Source organism: Podarcis cretensis (genome assembly GCF_951804945.1).
Source record: "Podarcis cretensis genome assembly, chromosome: Z".
Classification (NCBI taxonomy): domain Eukaryota; kingdom Metazoa; phylum Chordata; class Lepidosauria; order Squamata; family Lacertidae; genus Podarcis; species Podarcis cretensis.
The window spans coordinates 4,425,084-4,446,073 of NC_137184.1; the positions used below are offsets into that span (position 1 = coordinate 4,425,084).

At 42.5% G+C, this 20,990-nt stretch overlaps 1 protein-coding gene and 1 long non-coding RNA gene across 4 annotated transcripts in view; one reads left to right on the forward strand and one right to left on the reverse strand.

The window, feature by feature from the left end:
* LOC307207990 overlaps positions 1–20,990 on the reverse strand; it is a 216,713-nt gene that overhangs the window by 102,863 nt on the left and 92,860 nt on the right. The gene's annotated exons all lie outside the window — the stretch shown is intronic.
* CDK5RAP2 (CDK5 regulatory subunit associated protein 2) overlaps positions 1–20,990 on the forward strand; it is a 130,581-nt gene that overhangs the window by 69,951 nt on the left and 39,640 nt on the right. For 2 of the 3 annotated variants that reach the window (XM_079961895.1, XM_079961893.1), the window contains exons 19-23: positions 4,870–4,964; positions 8,478–8,663; positions 11,366–11,822; positions 14,105–14,342; positions 19,597–19,695. In XM_079961895.1, the coding sequence (XP_079818021.1) occupies positions 4,870–4,964; positions 8,478–8,663; positions 11,366–11,822; positions 14,105–14,342; positions 19,597–19,695 (1,075 nt within the window). Of the gene's footprint in view, positions 1–4,869; positions 4,966–8,477; positions 8,664–11,365; positions 11,823–14,104; positions 14,343–19,596; positions 19,696–20,990 lie in introns of all 3 variants that reach the window. The other variant, XM_079961894.1, reaches the window with a different exon arrangement.

Sequence of the window (20,990 nt, forward strand, 5' to 3'; positions counted from 1 at the left end):
AATTTGTGTTTTGCCCTGGGGGAAAATAAACTATTTCTTCCATGGCTTCAAAATTTATCACTCCCCCCCCCCACTCCCCTGGTCAAATGTGGACTTGCATGGGGTGTGGGTGGCCAGATCTATTTTTCATCCATGATCTGCTCAGGGATCCAACTCCTTGCTCTTGGTTTCTCTCCTGGCTACTCCCTCTTGATTGACTATAGGCCATCCTTGACAATGTTTCCACCCTAAAAGCAGGTTCTTTTAATCCCAGATAACAGGGACGCGGGTGGCGCTGTGGTCTAAACCGCAGAGCCTAGGGTTTGCCGATCAGAAGGTCGGCGGTTCGAATCTCTGTGACGGGGTGAGCTCCCGTTGCTCGGTCCCTGCTGCTGCCAACCTAGCAGTTTGGAAGCACGCCAAAAAGTGCAAGTAGATAAATAGGTACCGCTCTGGCGGGAAGGTAAATGGCGTTTCCGTGTGCTGCTCTGGTTTGCCAGAAGCTGCTTAGTCATGCTGGCCACATGACCCAGAAGCTGTACACTGGCTCCCTCGGCCAATAAAACGAGATGAGCGCCGCAATCCCAGAGTCGGCCACAACTGGACCTAATAGTCAGGGGTCCCTTTACCTTTACCTTTAACATCTGTGCAGGATAATGAATTCTTCTGCTGGCTTTAAGTCCATTAAAGCAGCTTCCTGATTCTTTGAGTTCAAAATCTTCTGGGGAATGCATGTCAGAGACAAAGTGGGTGGAGCAATGGATATGGCTCTTACTTTGAATAGTCAGCTGTATTTAAGCCACACAAAAGTCAGAGGTTTATATTTGCATACTAGGGTTGCCATACATCTGTTTTCCCCCAGAAATGTCATCTTTTTCAGGTTTAAAATGTCTGTCTGGGTGGATTTTAAAAATTTGGCAGAATGTCCAGGGTTTTTTTTTTTTTTTTTTTTTTGGTACCATTACGGGTCTCGTGTGGTTGTTTTGGGTTGTTTTTTGTTTCGCTTTTCTGCCTGTGGGATTTCCCTCCAATCCCCCATGGATCACCTTACCCAACCTCTCTTCCCTCTTCTGCTGCAGGGATAGACAGGGACCAGCTCACTTTCCCCTCTTCCTTATCAACAGTTCCACTCCATACTTCCAGGAATCTCCCAAGGAAAAAAAAGCAGGCGGGGAAGGAGGCTGCCAGGGTTTACACAGTCACTTCCTGCCAATCAAGAGCCTGCCAGCCTCCCCTGCCAGCCAATGAAAGCTCTGACTATTCATAAAAATAAATACTCTTGCCACACTCCATCCCAGCCACACACAGGCATCAGGAATCCAAACCTCTTTCTTTCTCTTTCCCCCAGCGTGTCACTTTTCCCGTAAAATATACAAGCTCCTCTTGGAACCGGAGCAGCTCAAATATTCTTCTTGTGGCTCTTGCTCTCTTTCCTGCCCTCTCCATCCCTCCAGCTCCCAGCACAATTCAGCCAGCAGCAGCCACATGCTAACATGAGATGCAAGTTCACTGGCTCTTGCTGTCTTCCTCCCCCCCTGCCAACCAGCCCTGCTTTACTCTGCTAATCTGGAAGGTATCAGGTGTGTGTGGAGGGCAGGATGTGGCAGGGAGAGAGATGAATTGGCCCAGTTTGGGAAGAAGCTTTCCATCCGGTGTGCTCCAGGCACTCAGGACATTTGCAGACTTCTCTCACCACTTCCCCCTCCTAACCTCAACCCACCTCCCTTGCCAGCATTGCAAGTATGGCAAAGGCACACTAACTGACTGGACTCTGATTTGGCAACACATTTCACGATTGGGAGAGGATTTTAAAATTTTGATCCCCCACCTGTTCCCTCCCTCTCTCCCTTCTTCCACTCTTTGAGAGAAACACACAGGCACCTCACTGCTTTCACACCTCCAAAGGTAAGTGAGTTTAAAACAACAACAACAGTGAGAGGAATAATAACCCCCAACCCCTGTTTTATATAGTTGATGTCAGAAGTGGGGAGCAGGGGTGAGATTGCAAAGGTGGGAAGAATACTGCAAGACCAGCCCACCCAGAGCTGAAAGTGAGGGACAATTAGTGCCTGGGTAACTTTGGCTCCTGCTTCTGTCTAACCAGAACTATTGCGGTGCTTTTCTTGTCAGGTGCTAGTCAGTCTAGGAGGAGTAACTATCTTCAAGTTTTAATTTTGTATCCTTGTCATTAAGTATTATTATGATGGCTGTTTATTTATTTAGGAAAAGAATGAGAATCCAAATTATAGGCAAGCAGCATGGTGGCTTTGGCTGCTTTGGAGGGGTGGCGGTGGGGGGTAAACAAGGACCAGAATCTGCACAAATTGGAAATCTGACCAAAAAACTAATTGAAGAAAATGTGAACTTCCATAACATTTAACATTTAACTTTTGAGAGCTGGCTTCTGAAAGATATTAATGTGCTATCTATGTGGCTGTTGTAATTAAAACAGTACAATATAAACAGCCAACTTGCCACATTCGGGACTTTTCCATTTCCACCACACATGCCTTATGGCACCATATGCCTTAAATTCAACTTACACAATAGAAAATTTCTTTAGGAGCTGTAGCAAAACCTTGCTTGGTAGCCCTGGTTTATTTCTATATATGAAAGTTAAGAACATTGCCACTAGCAATATATCACAGCTTCTATAGCCTACTTATAGTAGGGGTATTTAAAATGAGAGACATCATAATGATCCATAGTTAAAAGTAGAAGTTGGCAAATGTGTCCTCTTTTTTGTTCTTCAAAATATGATAATACTACCACACACACACCCCTTCATTCACACAAGCACATAGCATGCTCATAGTTCAATGAAACATTCCAGCAGGGCAAATGCACTGAAGCAGGGTTGGTAAGGAGATGTGGCCAAAGGAGAGTCCTGAGTGCTGGCTGCGGAGCCTTGAAGGTTGCTCCTGGGCCTGAAGTTCCTAAGCCCCCTTCTTTAGAACATGTAAACTTGAATGCTTGAGGGTGTTCTGAAAAGCTGACATTTAGTAGGCCATGATCTACTGAGAACCTTTTCCCAGCCAAATTCCTTGCACTCTGCTCAGGTGGTATTTTGTCCAAAGGTAGATTTGGTCTTGTGCTGCAAAGGAGCATGGGGTGGTGGGGACCCCCTTTTTAAACAGATGAAAACCAGCCTATTGGCTATTGGACAGTGAAGGCAGGGGCAGGTTGGCAGACTGCATCCAGTTTTCTTTTCCTTGTGCAGATGATCAGAGCATTCGCATATATGAAACTATTGGGTCCAGAGAGAGGAATATGCATGTCAACTCAGTTTGATGCTGTGGTGCCCCATGCAAATCCCACACATTTGGGAGTTTCTTCCTGTGCATGTAGTGCTGGATCAGAGCATGAGAGCATGTTCTGATACTTGTATGCTCCCCATCCATCCTACCCATAACATAGAAGGCTGAAGGATCAATAATCCCATAAATATTTGAACCCAGTATCTCTTTTGGCTACATAAATTTGGTCAAGCTTAAAAAGTTACAGTGGAACATGTCTTTTTATTTATAACTGCAGCAGAAGTTTTAAAAATGAATTTTCAACCTCAGTAAGAAAACGAGTAGACAACCTCAGTTAGGTTTAAGCAGTGCTTTGTGGCTATTGCCTTAATTCATAAACTAAGACACAGAAAGGCAGCCAAGCTAGTTTGTTGGAGCAAGCACAAAAAAGAGTCAACAGGCACCTTAAAGACCAACTGATTTATTGTAGCCATCAGATCCATTAGACAAAATGGGCCCTAGTCCTTGAAAGCTTATGCCATAATAAATCCAGTCTTTCTGGTTCTGAGATATTGGTGGAGAATAGATTCATAGCCTTGTTAGACAAGTACTGAAACTGCTCCCCCATTGCCTGCCATAAAACTAGGAGGAAACACTAGGCAACCAACAGACCTGGCATGTGCCCAATCTTGGCACTTGAATTTCATGCATGCTAACAACCCAATCTAACACATGCTTGCTTGGAAGTTAGTCCCCAGATTGAAGCTTTAGCTGTTGTGTGGTGTATATTCGGTCTTAGCCTTATGTCCAGCCTTGTATTTTTGGGTGAGGATTGTGTTGCTTGAATTATTCAACAGTTTACATGCCACCCATCCCATCCGCCCATGATTTTCCAGTTCCTCTCCTGCCCTACCACAGCTTGGCTTGTTCTTCTCTGAACATGGGTGGTAAGTGAAATGAAGGCCTCCTTCCTCTTACCAGGGTCTGACGTGCTGCTATGCAGCATTCCAGATGCAAGTAGGCATGGGAAATCAATTTCCCCTAGGGCTACGGCCACCACCTTTGGAGAAAACTCAATTTCCCAGATTTATTTGCATCTGACACACTTTGCAGCAGCATACTAGATGCTGGAGCAGGGAGAGGTGCCCCTCTCACTTTCTGCCAGTGAAACAGCTTCATAAGTGAATAAGAGGGAAAGAAGAGAGAAATTGGGGAAAGGATGAACTGGGATCTGACTGTGTTACATCATTGACTAGGATCAGAACAGGGTTTGAATTGATTTTTGAATTGACTCAGATCATGCCGAGCAATTTACTGTCTCCTTTTGAATGGTGTAGCTCAGCTTAGCCTGATCTTATCCAATTCAAATTTGGGAGAATTCATCCCTTGCTTGAAGTATCCGAGTCCCGCATTGCTGACAGCCAAGGTCAATATTCATGAATTTGAATTGATTGCTTTTTAAAATTGGTATCTTTTTGGATCTTTTTGATGCCCTCTAATCTAATGTTTGTTGCTCTATTCCAGGCATATATTTTTTTTCAATTTCATTTTTTTAAAAACAAAAAAAGACATGACTTATTTGTACACGTTTCATATCACCAGATTTTGTTTTGCGAGCGCTGCATTTTTCATATCATTCCATTCATTTGTGTAGTTCCTTGAAAGAACAGAAGAAAGTCGGACTCTGACAGAAGCTTTCAATGACCAGACAAACAGCCAGAGTGGCCAATCTACTGAGACACCCAATGAGGTGGGATTTTTGTCTAGTGTATTTAAATAGTTTTAATAGCCCTTTCCTTTTGGAATATACTGGTCTGAGCTTCAAGTGACTCAGTAAGTTTACCCTTGTAGAAATTTGGTTGACTTAGTTTGTGCTTTGGCTCACTTCAGCTGCCCGAAGCTATTTGCTCTGCAGGCAGTCCAAGGTTTCCGATACCAGCTGCACTACACTGAGATCTCTTCTGGCAATAGAGACCTTCAATCGGTTACTTTGTTCCATTGTTTCCCCTCCTATTACTGTATTTCACCACGTAATGGTCACATTTTTGTGTGCTGATTTTTCACTTCCAAAAAGGGTACGACCATTATGAGGTGAATTATGGTAAGGCGGTTGTAAGCTGGTGAGGTGGCTGGAAGCTAGCATGTCCCAGAGTGCGGGTCCCTCACAAACCTATCCCCTCCCCCTCACATACCCCCACCCACTCGCACTGCCCTCATCCAACCTGTGCAAGAGACTGTGCAAGAGAGGCATGCAGGCAGCACCACAAAATTTGGCCAAGGCACCAGAGTTGTCCACAGGGAGAGCGAGAATAGAGGAGCCTTGGTGATCACAGGCTGCAATTTTCATGTTTTTCGCTTGACCTCCTTTCCAGCACTGCCATAATCCCTCCTCAGAGCCGTCACCTCTGCCCCCTGACCATGTACAGAAATATACTGGTACTGATAATACGCATGCTGAGAATTACCCCTGCAACTATTATGTGGAGGAATGCTCTGGGACCAATTTCAGGGTCTGATAAAGGGGTGTGTGATTATTACACAGTGGTGACCAGTATGCAGTGAAATACTTTAGTGCTTATCCTCCCCATTGCCCTCCTGCTCACAGTGTCCATAAGTTGGTAACTCCATTACTTTTGTCCTGGCCATCTTTGCTTAAGTCATTGTTGGGGAACCCCTGCACCATGGACCTAATTAGGCCCAGAATTTGATCCATGATACAATTTCTTCCCAAGCCACACTCACCTGCTCCACAGTTAACATAATGTATGACATCAGGTTTGGGAAAAGTAAAGACAGGGCTCCCTGCTGAAATGAAAGCAGCATTTGCAGACACTCCTGATCAGCTGATCCAATGGCATGTGCAACACCTGCTCCTTTACCAGTGTGGTTTGAAGCTGTGCAGGCAAAGGAACAGGGTGTTGCAAGTGCAACTGGTCATCTGATTGATTTCAAAGAGTGCAGTTAATAGAAAACACATCACCTGGCATCATGGTTAAATCAGGTGACTGACAAGTGGGCAGCTATGCCCAAATGTCAAAATGGTTCACAGAGCTTAAGTCATAGGACTATAAGAAGTTGCCTTGTACCAAATCAGAACTCTGGCATATCTGGCCTACTGACAGCTGCTCAGCTGTCCACAGACACGAGTCATTTCTAGTTCTACTTGGAGATGCTGAGGGTTGAACCTTAGATCTTCTGCTGCAGCCTTTCTTACTAAATGGAAGAGGTGTCAGAGTTATGAGCAGCACAGCCTCCAACAATCATATCAATAAGTGTGGTGAAGCAGGCATTGTGCCAGGTTACCTGTAGGAACAAATACTTCTTGCCTTGCATAATTAATTGGACCCTCTGGGAGCCCCTGCCTAGTGAGGTATGACTGGTAGCTCACCATCTTTTGGTGGTGGCAGCCCAGCTGTGGAGTGCAGAAAAGTGACTTTGTAGTGGTGAAGATATTTTGGACATTGTTTTTTTTTTAATAACCCTTTAAAATTGGGTTAAAATATTGTTGCTGTTACTCAAGAATCTGGAATTGTTCTTTTCAGATCTTGGATTTTTTTTTTTAATAGGGCACTATATGTTCTTATTTTTATGGTTTCATAATTGCATTTTAATGGTTTACTATTGTAAGTGGCTCAGCACATACAGTGCTGTTAATAAATAATGGGTTGTATCCAACTACATTTTATTCGGGATAGACCCATTAGAATCAATGGACCTGAGCTAGTAATATCCATGAATTTAAGTGGGTATACTCTGAGTAGGGCTTGCATTATATATAGTCTAATAACTTTCCCTCATCTGGGTTTGGCAAGAGCAGCTCTGAATCAGCATGTTGCACTGGCACTGAAAGCTCTGCACTGGATGTCAGCATGTTCCCAAGCCAAGTTCAAGGGTTACACTGTTAGTGTATAAAGCCATCAATAGCCTAGGACCTTTTGGCATTGTCCCTTCTGCACAGGCCATGTCACTGCAATCATCTGAAGAGCCCCTCCTACTGCCTTGTTAGTGAAGTTCAACTAAGCCTTTTAGCATAGTGACAGCAGTCCTTTGGAACACTTTTCCTATTGAAATCAGATAGGCACCTATAATTTTGTTATTTTGTCATCTGCTGAAAAAATGTTTTGCCAGGTGTTTTTAGAGAATAAGGTGCCAGGTGTTTTTAGAGAATTTAGAGAATTAGATTCACTTTTGCTATGTGTTTTACAGTTTTATAATCTTATGTTTTAATAATTTTATTGTACACTACCATGATTTTTTTAAAAAAATTGAGTTGGCTTTTAGTAACTACTTCTGTAACAAACAAACAAACAAACAAACAAACAAACAAACAAACAAACAAATAATAAAATAAAATGTAGGCTTTATTTTTAATGAGGGCTAATTGTAATTTGGCCTTAAGAATTATCTTAATGCACGTGGCTGCATCTAAGGGGCTGGATAGTAAAATCTTCTCCATTTGTAGGGTAAAAATACCCTAAACAAATTGCACTTGAAATGAGCAAGCTCCCAGAACCACCCAGGAAAAATGACTGAAAAGTAAGGCTATGTTCCTTTAGTGAATTAATCCTCTCACTTATTTGATTTTTTTTTAAATGTTCTGATTGACTTTAAAAGGTGCCCCTCCTGGATTAATTGCACAACAGATTTAATAATAGCGGTGGTAATGGTAGTCATAGCAACATCAGTAGCAACTGTAATAAACAACTATTTTAATTACAGTCACATATAAAATTAAATGAAGTATTCCATCCTATGTGGGAAAATTGGGAGATGCCTCTTCTAAGATGCGACCTGCATATTACATAAGAAAACAAAGTATTTTTTAAAATGCTAGATCGATTATTATTTGGTCATATTCAAATTTATGCAGAATTAGTTTATTCATTGACTAAAACATGGAGGATTAATCAACCTAAGATTACTTTAATTGAGGGATAGCTTTTCTAAAAAGTATTGGAACCTTCACTTTCTCATGAGAGATACTTTCAAGGAAACCTTGTTAGTTCCCCTATGACAGCTCTTTATTTCTTTTTCTTCCACCCTGAAGAAACCAATATCAAACTGGTGTTCATTAGTGTTGATACTAATGAGTGGTATGTGGAATAATTTTACTGAGACTGTCTTTTCTAATGTAGATTAATCCCCTCCAAGAAGATAAAGTCTTATTATGTAAAGATCACAGCCCCCAATGTAATAGAACATTGACATACCTGTCTCTAGTTATTATTTTTAAGAAAAGAAGTAAGTGCATTTTTCTTTTTCGCAGGCAACTCCTTCGGATTATTCGGATATACAGAGTTTGAATCTAAATAAGCCTGAGTTTGAACGTGAGCTGGCTGATGGCAAATGCTTTGGCAGAAGCACAACAGGGAAAAAAGGCGAAGCTCGAGAGAGTGGTTTGCTCATGTCTCTTTTAAATGAAAATGGAGTGGCACTGCTTGGATCTAGGTAAGCGGGTGGCTTAGACACGACACTTTTAACAGTTGTTCTATTGCAAAAGAGAGGAAAGCAATTGTGTTAAAAGTGAATTTAGATAACGGAGCTCTCTAATTTACCTGGGAGATTGGCAAGCCTCCTTCAGAGTCGTTTTAGTCCATCATGCAATTAAGTAATTAGGAGATGTAAAGCACAGTCAGAGACATCAGTTACAAGATGCATTTTCCTTCATGGCAAGATGGCAACATACAGGGAATCAGATAAACTATACAAAATGACAGAGCAAAGACCTCACAGTTCCTTCCAGGCAAATAGAAGAAGATTGTCCAAATGGTTGGGAGTTGCAAAGCTCTGAAAATTGAGAGCTGTGAGTAGTTAAATCATGCTCCTGCCCCAAAGTTACAAAATGCCCACTCCCATTCTTGCTGCCTGCAAATAATAGGAAGGATTCCAGGAAAGAGGGGTATAGGCAAAGAAGACCTCAAAACTTGCTTCCCGTGACCACCTGTCTGATGAAAACAATCTTTATGATTTATGTTTGAATATTGCTGAAAGTGATCTCATTAATGTATTTTGATTTATAAGCTGCCTTATTTATATTCTGAAAGGCAGAGTACAAATAGTTACAACAAATAAATGGTACTGGTTTAGCCCTAGATAGGACCCTCATTGATCCACACTGCATTTATGGCAGTGATTGCTGCATTATATGAATGTGATTAGGGAAATTCAGAGAGAGCTACTACTTCGTTTGAAGTCAGGGGTCACTAATGCTCAGCAGCCAGATTCCTTCTGAAATGAATGATACTAATTGCTGTTCATCCTTCATCAGCTGAAGAGCATAAGTTAATATTAGTCACCAAAGCAATGTAGAATGGCAGATGAGAGATCTTCAGATACGAATCTAGAACATTGCCACCTTTCTCAACCTTACATAAAAATTTGCTATGGAGCATTTCCCTTCCAGCATTTTTAGGACTCTGATACACCATTCATTCTAATGTTTTCCTGTAAATTCTCTCAGCCTGATTGGTGCCAAGGCAATAGTGCTGGGTAACTTCCTTCTCACGAATGGCATTAAAGACACACTCGGCATTCTTTCTTTCAACTGCCAGCCTTCTAAATGCCTCTTGTTTTCAGTCCTGGCTTGTATTTCAAATGGCACAAAACAACTCTTTATTGACATGCTTGAAATTAATGACAGGATTTATTTTGGAGTGTAATGTCCTTCTATTTAGTTTCCATTGGATTGTGAAATTGCTTTCCAAGCTGACATCCATAAGCCTTTAGCAGTATAAAGAGCTATGACTGGAAATTTACTAAGTTGGCTATTGCTTCTGATGGAGTATGCTTCCAACATGTTTTCAGACTGATTTGTGGTATTAAAATAGAAGACAGCTTAACTGTGTGGGGATTCCAGAGGTTGTCAGTATGGCACCCACAGGCAGCACTTACAGATTTTCTTCCCTGGTGCTTGCAGGGTCCCCTCCCTGATCCTACCCCATAATTTACACTAGTCTTTAAACAAGCATTCTGCTGTAGCCTATGGAATAGGTTGTGGCGTGTACTTGGTGTAGTTTATTCCTCTGGTTTACAGTGAATATGGCTATGGGCCCCAAAAGTTTGGCAGTCCCTGGCTTAAACTTTCAGACTCTACAGTCTTGGGACTGGGGGGAGGAAGCAGGGAGTTCAACCCTTTCTCCCCCATCATGGACCTGGAAATAAATAAAAAATCTATTAAAAGCAGGTGTGTGCATTATAAGGGAACCCTCCTTTGGTGCGATTGGGCACTTTCCTTGAAACTGAAATAGTAGCTTCTGAGAAGTTGAAACCATGGCAGAGTCAGAGAGAGTTAAATTCCACCTCTCCACCATCCATGATCTCAAGGGAGGTTGAATAGGCTTTCCTATTACTAGTTACGTAACCAAAAGTGATCATTAATGACATTAATGCAAGTAATGCCGTGTCTGATTTGGCCGCTAGAACTGTAACTTTAGGATTATTTTATACCTGAGACTTCTACTGCCAAACCCTCTTTCTCAGTCCTGCTCAACTTCTGAGTAGCAGTAGTGTTTTGAGAAGGTATTTCTTTGTAACTCATCCTGGATTTCTCCAAGTCACGTATCCGAGATTTCTTTCTTTCAACAATTTATTTTACTTATTTCATCAATTTATATACAACTTAGGGACGCAGGTGGCGCTGTGGGTTAAAGCCTCAGCGCCTAGGACTTGCCGATCGAAAGGTTGGCGGTTCGAATCCCTGCGGCAGGGTGCGCTCCCGCTGCTCGGTCCCAGCGCTTGCCAACCTAGCAGTTCGAAAGCACCTCCGGGTGCAAGTAGATAAATAGGGACCGCTTACCAGCGGGAAGGTAAACGGCGTTTCCGTGTGCGGCTCTGGCTCGCCAGAGCAGCGATGTCACGCTGGCCACGTGACCCGGAAGTGTCTCCGGACAGCGCTGGCCCCTGGCCTCTTAAGTGAGATGGGCGCACAACCCCAGAGTCTGTCAAGACTGGCCCGTACGGGCAGGGGTACCTTTACCTTTACCTATATACAACTTAATTACAATAGTCTGCAGGTGGTATATATCTGACACAAAGTGAGATTATGAAATATGTGTGAATTCTTTTTAATGATTTTATAATGTAAATCATAGAAGATAATATTGTTTTCTTATCGTTACTATTCTCTCTCCCCCCCCCCCCCGTAAAACTAGAGAAGAACAAATACAAATTGCAAATAACCTGTTAGATCATCTGAACACAAGCGAGCAAGACAGCTCAAGTGGCCATCTAGAGAATAAAGATGAGAAAGATCTTAAGCAACTGATTATTCAGCTAAGAACTGAACTTGAGCAGCAAAGGCAAGCAAATAAATTCCTGAAGCTGCAAGTTGAATCCAAATCTACTTTGACTGAGGAAGAAGGGCTTGATCCCAAAACAATGGTACAGATTAATGTGGATATTGGATCATCAAAAGCTAAAGTGAAAACTGTAGCTACTCAAACAGGGACTGTTGAAGGTAACATCGTGGGACTGAAACATGAAGGCCAAATAGCAAGCTCTGAATACAAAGCAGCATCTTCAAGATTAAATGAAGAACCTTGGCGGGAGAGAGCCTCTGTGAAGAGTGAACAGCAAGAGATCCTTCGGCATACAAGGAAAATGAACAAAGTGAGTTTGTTTTAAGGTGCTAAAGCTCCTTTTTAGAGTGTGAAAGAGTTCTCTCCACAACCAATAGGGTTGTGTTGTTTTGGGAGGTGGAATTACCTGAAGACTGGGGCAGGGGTCGGCAAGGTTTACCTCGCCTGGGCCGGTTCACTCCCATGGAGATCACTCTGTGGGCCAGATCGCGTCTGCTTAGATGCGATTTCTGGCACTGTGAAAGCGAGTCCCTGCTCCACACTGTGCCGGTTTAGCACAGCGCACCAGGACTCGCCGAGCGGGCGGCTCGGTTCGGAGGCGGCTCATGGGTCATTTAAACGACCCCCGTGGGCTGCTTGTGGCCCATGGGCCACAGGTTACCGACCCCTGGACTAGGATGTCAAAAGATACTTAAGATGCTTATGCATATTGTATACATCAGTCAGTTTTTAAAAGCAGTGTTACATCTGGCACCTGAACTCACGGTTTGCATGTTTGCTACTGAGCTCCTTTTTCTTAAGCTGCAGCATCTGCATCTGAGTTCTCTTAAAAGGCTTTTGCATTAAACACCTTGTGGTGCACCTTAGTTACTTTTTAAAATTATTAAAAGTATTTATAAAATTCTGCCATCTCAAAATTTTTGGTGTGGTGTACAGCAATACGTATGGAAGAAGACATGAAACAAACAGTACAAAATCATTGTTAAAAAGACTGACTACTCAAGAAAGTTTTAAACTGTTAGGGTTAGGTGGCAGGTGGACCAGTGGGTGGACATAGTAGGGGCAGTGGGTTTTGGCTAAATATTTGGAGAAACTTCTTCATGGTTAGAGCTGTTTGGCAGAGGAAGTCTTAGGAGGTGGTGTACTCTCCTTTGCCAAATGTATTTAAACAGAGGCTGGCTAATCTTTGTCAGACATCTGGTACTACATTTGCATCCTACATTGCAGATCCTGCTTTGAGCAGTGTATTGGACTAGAAAATAACCTTGCAGGTCACTTTCAGCTCGATGACTCCATGAGGATGTCCTAGGAAGCTCCCAAGAGAGCATATAGAGCCTTTGTATTTGGCTTTCCCACATGCATATGACATTTCTCTGGCCGCTGGTGGGAACAGAATGTTATACTGGATGAATCTTAGTTTGACCCAGTCTTGGAATTCTTGTTGCAGCCTCCATTATTTTACTTCAGGGTACAGAGCTTCAGTTCTTTACCAGTTTGGTTATTAAGTTGTTGATAGACTATATTCCATGAATATATTTAATTAAAAAATAAGTAATATTGAAACATAACATTTGGTGACAATGAATTTCATAAGCTAATGATGCGTTGTGTGAAGGGGCACTCCCTTTTCTTTCTTTTTTTAATGTAAACTCATAAGGTTCCTGGAAGGATAAAGTGAGTTTGAATTATTCCTTTATAGATATCTAATTTGTCAAGCCTTTCTATTTAAACCTTGATACAACAATGATAATGGTCTTTTTGTTTGTTTGTTTGTTTGTTTGTTTGTTTACATACCGTTCTTCATCAAAAGATCTCAGGATGGTTCATAAGATAAAAATACAAGATAAAAACACAAATAAGTAATTAAAACAAAAACAAGAAAACAATAGTACCCAATAACAAAAAAATATAACAACCAGAGAAACTCTTTTCTTCCTTTAGCATGCTTTGAGTTTTCTCATCCACCCTTACATGTTATTACTAATTTCACTGACGCTTTGTCACAAAGCTGAACTGAATTTCATGTCACTTTTCACATGAAGGGGAGGCAGCATGCTCTTCTTCAAAAGAAGCACTTTTAACTTTTTTCCTGCAATGTTTTGCATGATATTCCTGTTGTCCCGCTTAGCAGGGTTGTTCTTGCTAGCTACATAATCTAGCCATGTGGACTGTTGTTGAACATCATGGCACCAAGTAGCCAATCCAGTATGACTACATAATAATATCATCAGACTAAGTCAGAGGAAGGCAGTGCTTCTTATCTTTATTATTAATTATTATTTATTAAACAATAATATCTAATATTATTATTTAATATTGGTAATCTTAGGGTGGTTCACAACATAAATCTGAATTGTGTGTGTGTCCGTGTCCTGGTTCACAGGTCACCTACTCTTGAATTGTACATTGTAACTAGGATTAGGGTGTTTTTTAGGAGTGTGTGTGTTGCACCCCCCACCCCTTGGTAAAATGCTACCCCCTTTCAGTTAAGGTTCGTTTGCAAAATATTCAAGGCTGGATTTTAGTGACCATTGTTTGCTTATACTGATCTTCCCTTCTCAACTTACTCACATTTTTCTATGTGTTATTTAGAGTGATCCTTGCCAGCCATTCAAGAAATCCTGTTTGCCTGTTTTACTGAAATTATCCAAGTCATTAGAAAGCATCTCCTTAAAGGACCCCATCTGGAAGCCAGACATGCAACTTCAGCATCGCATCTTTACCTTGGATGAAGATCTGAAGAAACGAATTATGCAGCCACTTAATGATGAATTGCAGCCAAATGAAGTTGTGAGTGAGAGATCTGCTCAGGAAGGGATATTACTAGGAGGTAAGCAAGCAAGTACAGTTGAAAATAATACAGAAAGCATGCAGGTGGCATTTCGTTCCTGTTGTGGTTGTGTCCAATTTGAATTCCACAGCAATATCCAGGGTTAGCATTGCTTCAGCAATCAATAAGCTGCAAGTTTAAATGCTGTGTGCACCATTCAGTTTTACCCACCTTCCTCAACTCATCAAAATTGTATATTTTACATGTTACAAGTTGGCCCCCCTGGGACTGGTCAGCTCGGCTTTCTTCTATTTTATCAGGAAGAAAGGGGGGCGGGGGGAGAGGATGGCTGTCCCTAGTCTGTGTGGTGCAGGACACATTTTGTAGCACTAGCCATGGAGAACAAGATTATCAAGGGCCACTAGTCACAATGGCTATGCTCTCCCTCCACTGTTGGAGGTAGCATGCCTTTGAATACCAGTTGCTGGGTATTATAGCCCCCCCCCCCCAATAAGTAAAAATCAATAGAAATCTGAGGTTCTGACTCCCCTCTCAAAAGGCTGCCCCCCAAAAATATCCTGCTTAAATAGAACATGTTTTATTTATAATTGTTATAATTCATGCAAAATATAGTTACATAAAATGATAGCAAGATAATGAAATATTGTTGAAGCAGAAAAACATAGAATCATGGAGCTGGAATGGACCCCAAGGGTCATGTTTCTTGTGCAACCCCCTGCAATGTAGGAAATTCAGCTAAAGCATCCATGATAGATGACCATCCAACCTCTGCTTAGAAACCTCCAAGGAAGGAGAGTCCACAACCTACCAAGGAAGATCCATCTTCCATGTATTATAAAAAGTAAACAACACTTATTTGACCCCAGTTGTTTGACACTACAGATACAATCTAAAAGATGCACAAGGAGTTCTGTATATGTGGGAGAATTTTAAAAAGCAAGTGTTCCTCATTAACCTGGTGCAAAAGCTTGTCATCCAGAGGAGCCCTAGCTTCCTAAATAAAACACTATAGCCCCCCCTCCCCCTTATCTGGGAGTAAGATGTGACAACACAACGGCCCTCTCTCTCCCTGGCACCAGTGCGCCAGCCCTCAGTTTCCCTTTCCTTCAGGTGAATTCCCCCAATGGAGAATGAATCACAAGCGACAGTGGGTTTTTCTTTTGGGAAAACAGGTTGCAAACAAACTTTATTATAACAGATGTAAACAAGGAGTTTTTGTTCTTCTTCCACAGAAATGTAACGAACAGTGAGGTTATTCACAGCATAGTGCTTTGCTTTACGTATACTGAAACGTATACTGTTTCAGGTTATAGGCTGTATGCCAGGGGTCAGCAAGGTTTACTTCACCTGGGTCAGTTCACTCCAGTGGAGATCCTTCTATGGGCTGAATTGCATGTGAGCGTGTGCCCCCGCAATTTCCACAGATGCAATTTCTGGTGCCGCAGAAGCGAGTCCCCTGCGCCACACTGCTCCAGTTTAGCGCAGTGTGCGGGGACTCACTGAGCAGGCAGCTGGGTTCGGCGGTGGCTCATGGGCTGGTTAAATGACCCCCGTGGGCCACTTGTGGCCCATGGGCCTTAGGTTGCCTACCCCTGCTATATGCTGTTCAGGCTTAAGTTTACCTTCTTTTACACATCTTCCATAGATCAGACTTCTCCACACACACTTCAGCAACTTAGGATTTTAACTGGACTGTTTCCCTTACAGACCCCCAAATCCTCCCTGGCCTCGGAATCACTACTGCCCTTTCCTGTCAGAGTATCCCCTCTGGGGACCCTTTTTCCTGTAGGCACCGTGTGGGACTGTGTCTTTTCTGCAGTTCAGAACCTGAGAGCATCTCCTGGGAGTTCTCTGCTTTCCTCAGCCTCCTGACAGAATCCCCCTCACACACTCCTGCCTCCACTCCAATTGCCTCTCCTGGAACTCTGGCCAGTCAGGCACGGTTGTTAGTTAATTGTTTGCTGGCAGGGGCAAAAAAACACTTGATGACTCAACCTGCTCAGAAAACAAACTTTTCTGTCACAATAAGGCCCACTGAACTCAGTGTGGCTTTCTTTTGAGTAGACAGTTATTTACTAAATGCAAGTCAGCAGCACTAGATGACCCGCTCAGGCAGGCACTGGGGTGGATTTCTCCCTGTGCCTTGCAGAGCTGGGCTGACGATGCTGATGAGCCATGCGCCCTTCAGCAACATCCAAAGGCCCTGATCCACTAGGTGCTGGGGTGGATTGCACTCTGCGCCTAACAGAGTCAGGCCAGCTCTGCCACCAGGCCCAGCACTGGCGGCAGCAACAAGCAGCTCTGGCCATTACCACCCCACCGCAGCGCTTACTTGACCTGGGGGTTCTGGATCACGGGCTCTACTGGTAAAAATAGGAACCTCAGCGATTGCCTTCTCCCACCAGAAACAAACCAGGACTGCTCCAAGAAAACACACATGACAAAAAGGAACTCTAGGCCCTCGTGGGCCACCCCTTACCCACTTGGAATTAGCCAAGCAGATAGCCAACCAATCAGGATTTTTTTTTTATTAAAAAAAAAAAGATCCCCCCATCACTTCTCACTTCCCTCTGTGGCCCCCTAGCCTCGTGCTGTGGCCTCCCATTTTCACATTTTGTAACCTGGGCCCTACTTGGAATTTCCTGGCGGGGCTCCAGGGGCCCATAAGGCCCCTGCTTTAGAAACACTGGTCTACTCTGCCTTTTCAGGCCCTTGGGCATAGAAGGGTATTTTCCATCAGCTGCTACTGGTTATGCCTGGAATTGAACATGAGGATACTGTACCATGAGGCTACAGAGCCTTTCCATGGATGTCCATGCTTCCCTGTCTGTTTTTCTGTGGGTCAGGTTTGGGAGCATTTAGATTAGGGAGAATGACATAGGGGTTAAGAATGAAACACCCATTCTCCGTTCTCTCTTACTTCCCTTACTATTTCATGAATGTGTGGTGTGTGTGTGTGTGTGTCTGTTCATTGAAGAGAAAATGTTAATGCCCACATCTTATTTATTATGCACATTACCCTAGGTTCCCGAATGTACTTTCCTTGTGGATCAAGTGGTACATAAGAGAATAAGTATAATAAATAAGATGGTTGCAGAACAGTAATTTTTTTTTTTTATGAAGACACTTGTTCGCTTGGAGACAGATAAAGTAGATCATTTTAACATTGTGGATGAGGAATAGAATTTAATGTCTCACTCGGCTAGAATAAATGGAGCTGTGCCTTGCAAAGATGTACTCTGGATTACATTGGAAGACAGTTGCTGTCCCCTCTCCCCATGCCAGTGGTTTACTGCAGGGATCCCTCATGCCACTGAAGGATTGGCATCATTTCCCCTCCCTCCCATCCACTACCACCACCACTTTGCTGTCCCTTTAATTCCATTTATAGTTCAATCCCAATAAGGATTACTTGGATTTTTGCTACCAGGCCAACGATAGGCAGTAGTTTACCTGCCCCCAAACCCATTTCTGCCTTGCACCTACCATCTCTTTGTGATACTGAAGGTTAAATTGCACAGATGGATCTAAGAACTTCAATCAGTGAGCAGCTCAACATGCAGCTAAAGGGTTAAAACAGGTGTAATGCTGCCAAATTTGATTAGAATGCCCTCTCCTTAACTTTGAAGCAAGGAGTGGTGGTAGGAGCTGAGGGTTAAAAGTGGTAGAGGAGAGCCAGGAGGATTCTGCAGAAATACTTGGATTGTTGTAATTATTTACATTTCACCCTGGGGTAGCCAACATTGCACACTCCATATATTGTTTGATTCCAGTTCCCTTCATCAGCTGGAGTCCAACAATGGGTGGAGGGCCACAGGTTCCTCAACTCTACTGGGACCTAGCCATTTATGTTTGACATTCTCTTCTGCAATAATGAATCTGCAGCTTGCTGAGCTCACCAGCAGACAGTTACAGATTGGTTTTGGTTCATATGGCACTTGCCTTTTGTTATCATCATCGGGCTGTGAATTGCCTCACCTCTTCCTTTGGACTACTTATCCCCACTAGGTTACTCCTGATCTTGCTTTTCTTCCATAAAACATAATGGTGGCATATAGGAGGGGAGTTGAGGATTGACCAGACCTGCAAGGCCATTCCATCATGTCAATTTAGATCACACAGAAGCATGACGGGGAAAACTAGGGCCCACAGTCAAGTTAATTTGGCTGATGAGAATGCCTGTGAGAATAATTTCTCACTTTTTTTCTTGGTGCTTTTTAGGCACTAGATGCTTGATAATATATTGATTGGGCATCTACTGTTAGGACATGCCAACACTCAACAGAAAATGTGAGGAGATGATGAAGAAAAATAAGATGAAGAACATGGGACAATTGTCTGCTCTTAGACTGTTTTGCCTCTCTTCCTGTATCCGTAGTACCAGTAGGGTAGAAGATCAGCAAAAGCTAGGAACCAACACCATGTGGCTTTATTTACTTACTCAAAAGGCTTACATTCTTTTCAGCTTCCAAGCCTGCAAGGCGGCTTACAGACAATGAAAATGATTGGTAATAACATCCAAAAGAACTCTTGAACCATCAAACATGCAAAAAGAGATCTGTACAATAAGATAACAGCTGCTACAAAAACAATAAGTCATTAAATTCTTGGGAAAATAAAACCCCTTTAAACTTGGTGTCCATAAAAATAAGAATCCTTACTGAAGAAGTATTTTCAGAGACACTGTTTTATAGGTGAAATGCCAGCATCAAAAAATTCCTGTTCATCACCCACCTAACCTAGGAGCACCCCAGCAGCTGATCTTAAGGAATGGGAACATGACATGCAGGAGGTATGCATTCAGATAGGATGAAACACTGCGAATGTGTACTTTAGATCAGAGGTAGGGATTCTTTTTCATCTCAAGGGCTACATTCCCTTGCTTGCTCTGAATGACTGTGACCACTGTTTCCATAGCATGCAAGAACCACCCTTCCAGTGGTGGGCACAGCAGGAGCACAAGGGGGAGGAGAAACAAATGCAAGTTTTACCTTTGCACAGTAGGCTAGTTTAACACACATTCACACACCACTCTCCATACTCCTATACCTGCAAGCAAAAGGCATTCTCACAGTCCAAGGCCAGGCAAAAACAGTCATGATGCAAAGCTGGACTAGTGAGGGGTCTGTGTGGGGAGATTTCTGAGTGCCAGACAGAGAGGCTTTGGAAGGTTACATTTCTCTCCTGCACCTGTGAAGATCAGTTTGAACTTCTAAATTGCTGAGATGTTTCATTCTTTAAATGTGTCCCTTTTCTCTTACCACTTTTCTCTTCATTTCCATGTTTTCTCCAGCTGAGTCATTGATCAGAGTAAATGGCTCTGAAGTGGATGTCACCTTGGTCAGTGGTGAAAGCAAAGGCGAAACTGCCAAGGATCCAAGCAGCAGCCAAGGTATGAGATGGATACACAAGTGATTTTGCCGGGATTGGGAGAACAAACCTTTCTTGCAAAACAAGCTGGTCATTTTTGTTAATTGTCCAAATAAATTCCAGCTAACAGCTTGTTTGCTAAAGTTAATTGCTCCTTTTTACCACAGTCTGTAACTTTAAAATATTGTTTGCTTAATTATCCCACAATAGCAGCCCCTGGGAATAGCAGCCACAGTCTTTTAAGTGTGGAAGAGTCCCCGGGATTTATGAGTATGGGTTTTAATAAAATGAATGAAATGTGTGCACAACTCTCTATGTACTCAGTGCCACAGAATTGGTCTGATCTTGGCTTGTGATTAAAAAAAAAATATTAATGGATTCTGATTTTTTATTTTTATTTTTTGCATTCCTGAGGTTTCTAAACCCTCTCCCTTTGATTCTTACCCTTTGATTCCCTCAAAATATAAAGGAATTAGTGCAGATTATAAATAGTTTATCAGTCGTGTGACTCTGCTGTGGAAGTACCAATATACTCTTTTGTCAACACTAGAAAGTTCCCCAAAGTTCATGTTCCACCAGGAATTTTCCCCATCGTTAAATGATAATGAATGGAAACTGGAAGAACAGTTATGGGACATGAAGAATGTTGCTTGGTTACTAGCAAACCACAACAGAATTGGTCTGGGGTTGTTTGCTTAAGGAGTAGGATTCAGATAGCTTGGACATTTTAACCTAACTGAATTGCTTTCCAGTGTCACTTAGATTAGAGAAATGATTGATGTTTAGGTCTAATCTGGTATTCATTGGGATACTTAAATGGAACCTCTATAACCAAAGGAAAAACATTTCTGAGTACTTTGTGCTGGGGCCATGCAAATGGAGTTGACTATCACATTCCTGCCATATCTACTCTTGGAAACACTGTTGGACTGTATCCAGCAAGGTAGTACTTCAAAGGGATGACTTAGAGCAGGTTTTTGGACTGTCAGCAATCAGGTTGTTCATAATAGATTGTGCACTCAGATCTTTTCAGTCAAATTGTTTATAGTTTACATAGAGGAGAAAGTTTATGAATTGAGTTTTGGAATAGACAAGTGACTGGACAAAGCAGAGGCCACTTGTGTAAATGGAGCTGTCAGTATTAGAGTATTAGATGCAGATGGCTATGAGAGTTGGACTCCAACAATAACTGAAGGACCACCAGTTCTCCACCCCTCCCATAAGCTTTTCGTAATAGTAGGAATGGGGAACCCGTGGCCTTCTGGACTGCAATTCCTATGATCCCTAACAAATGGCCATGCTGGCTGGGGCTGATGG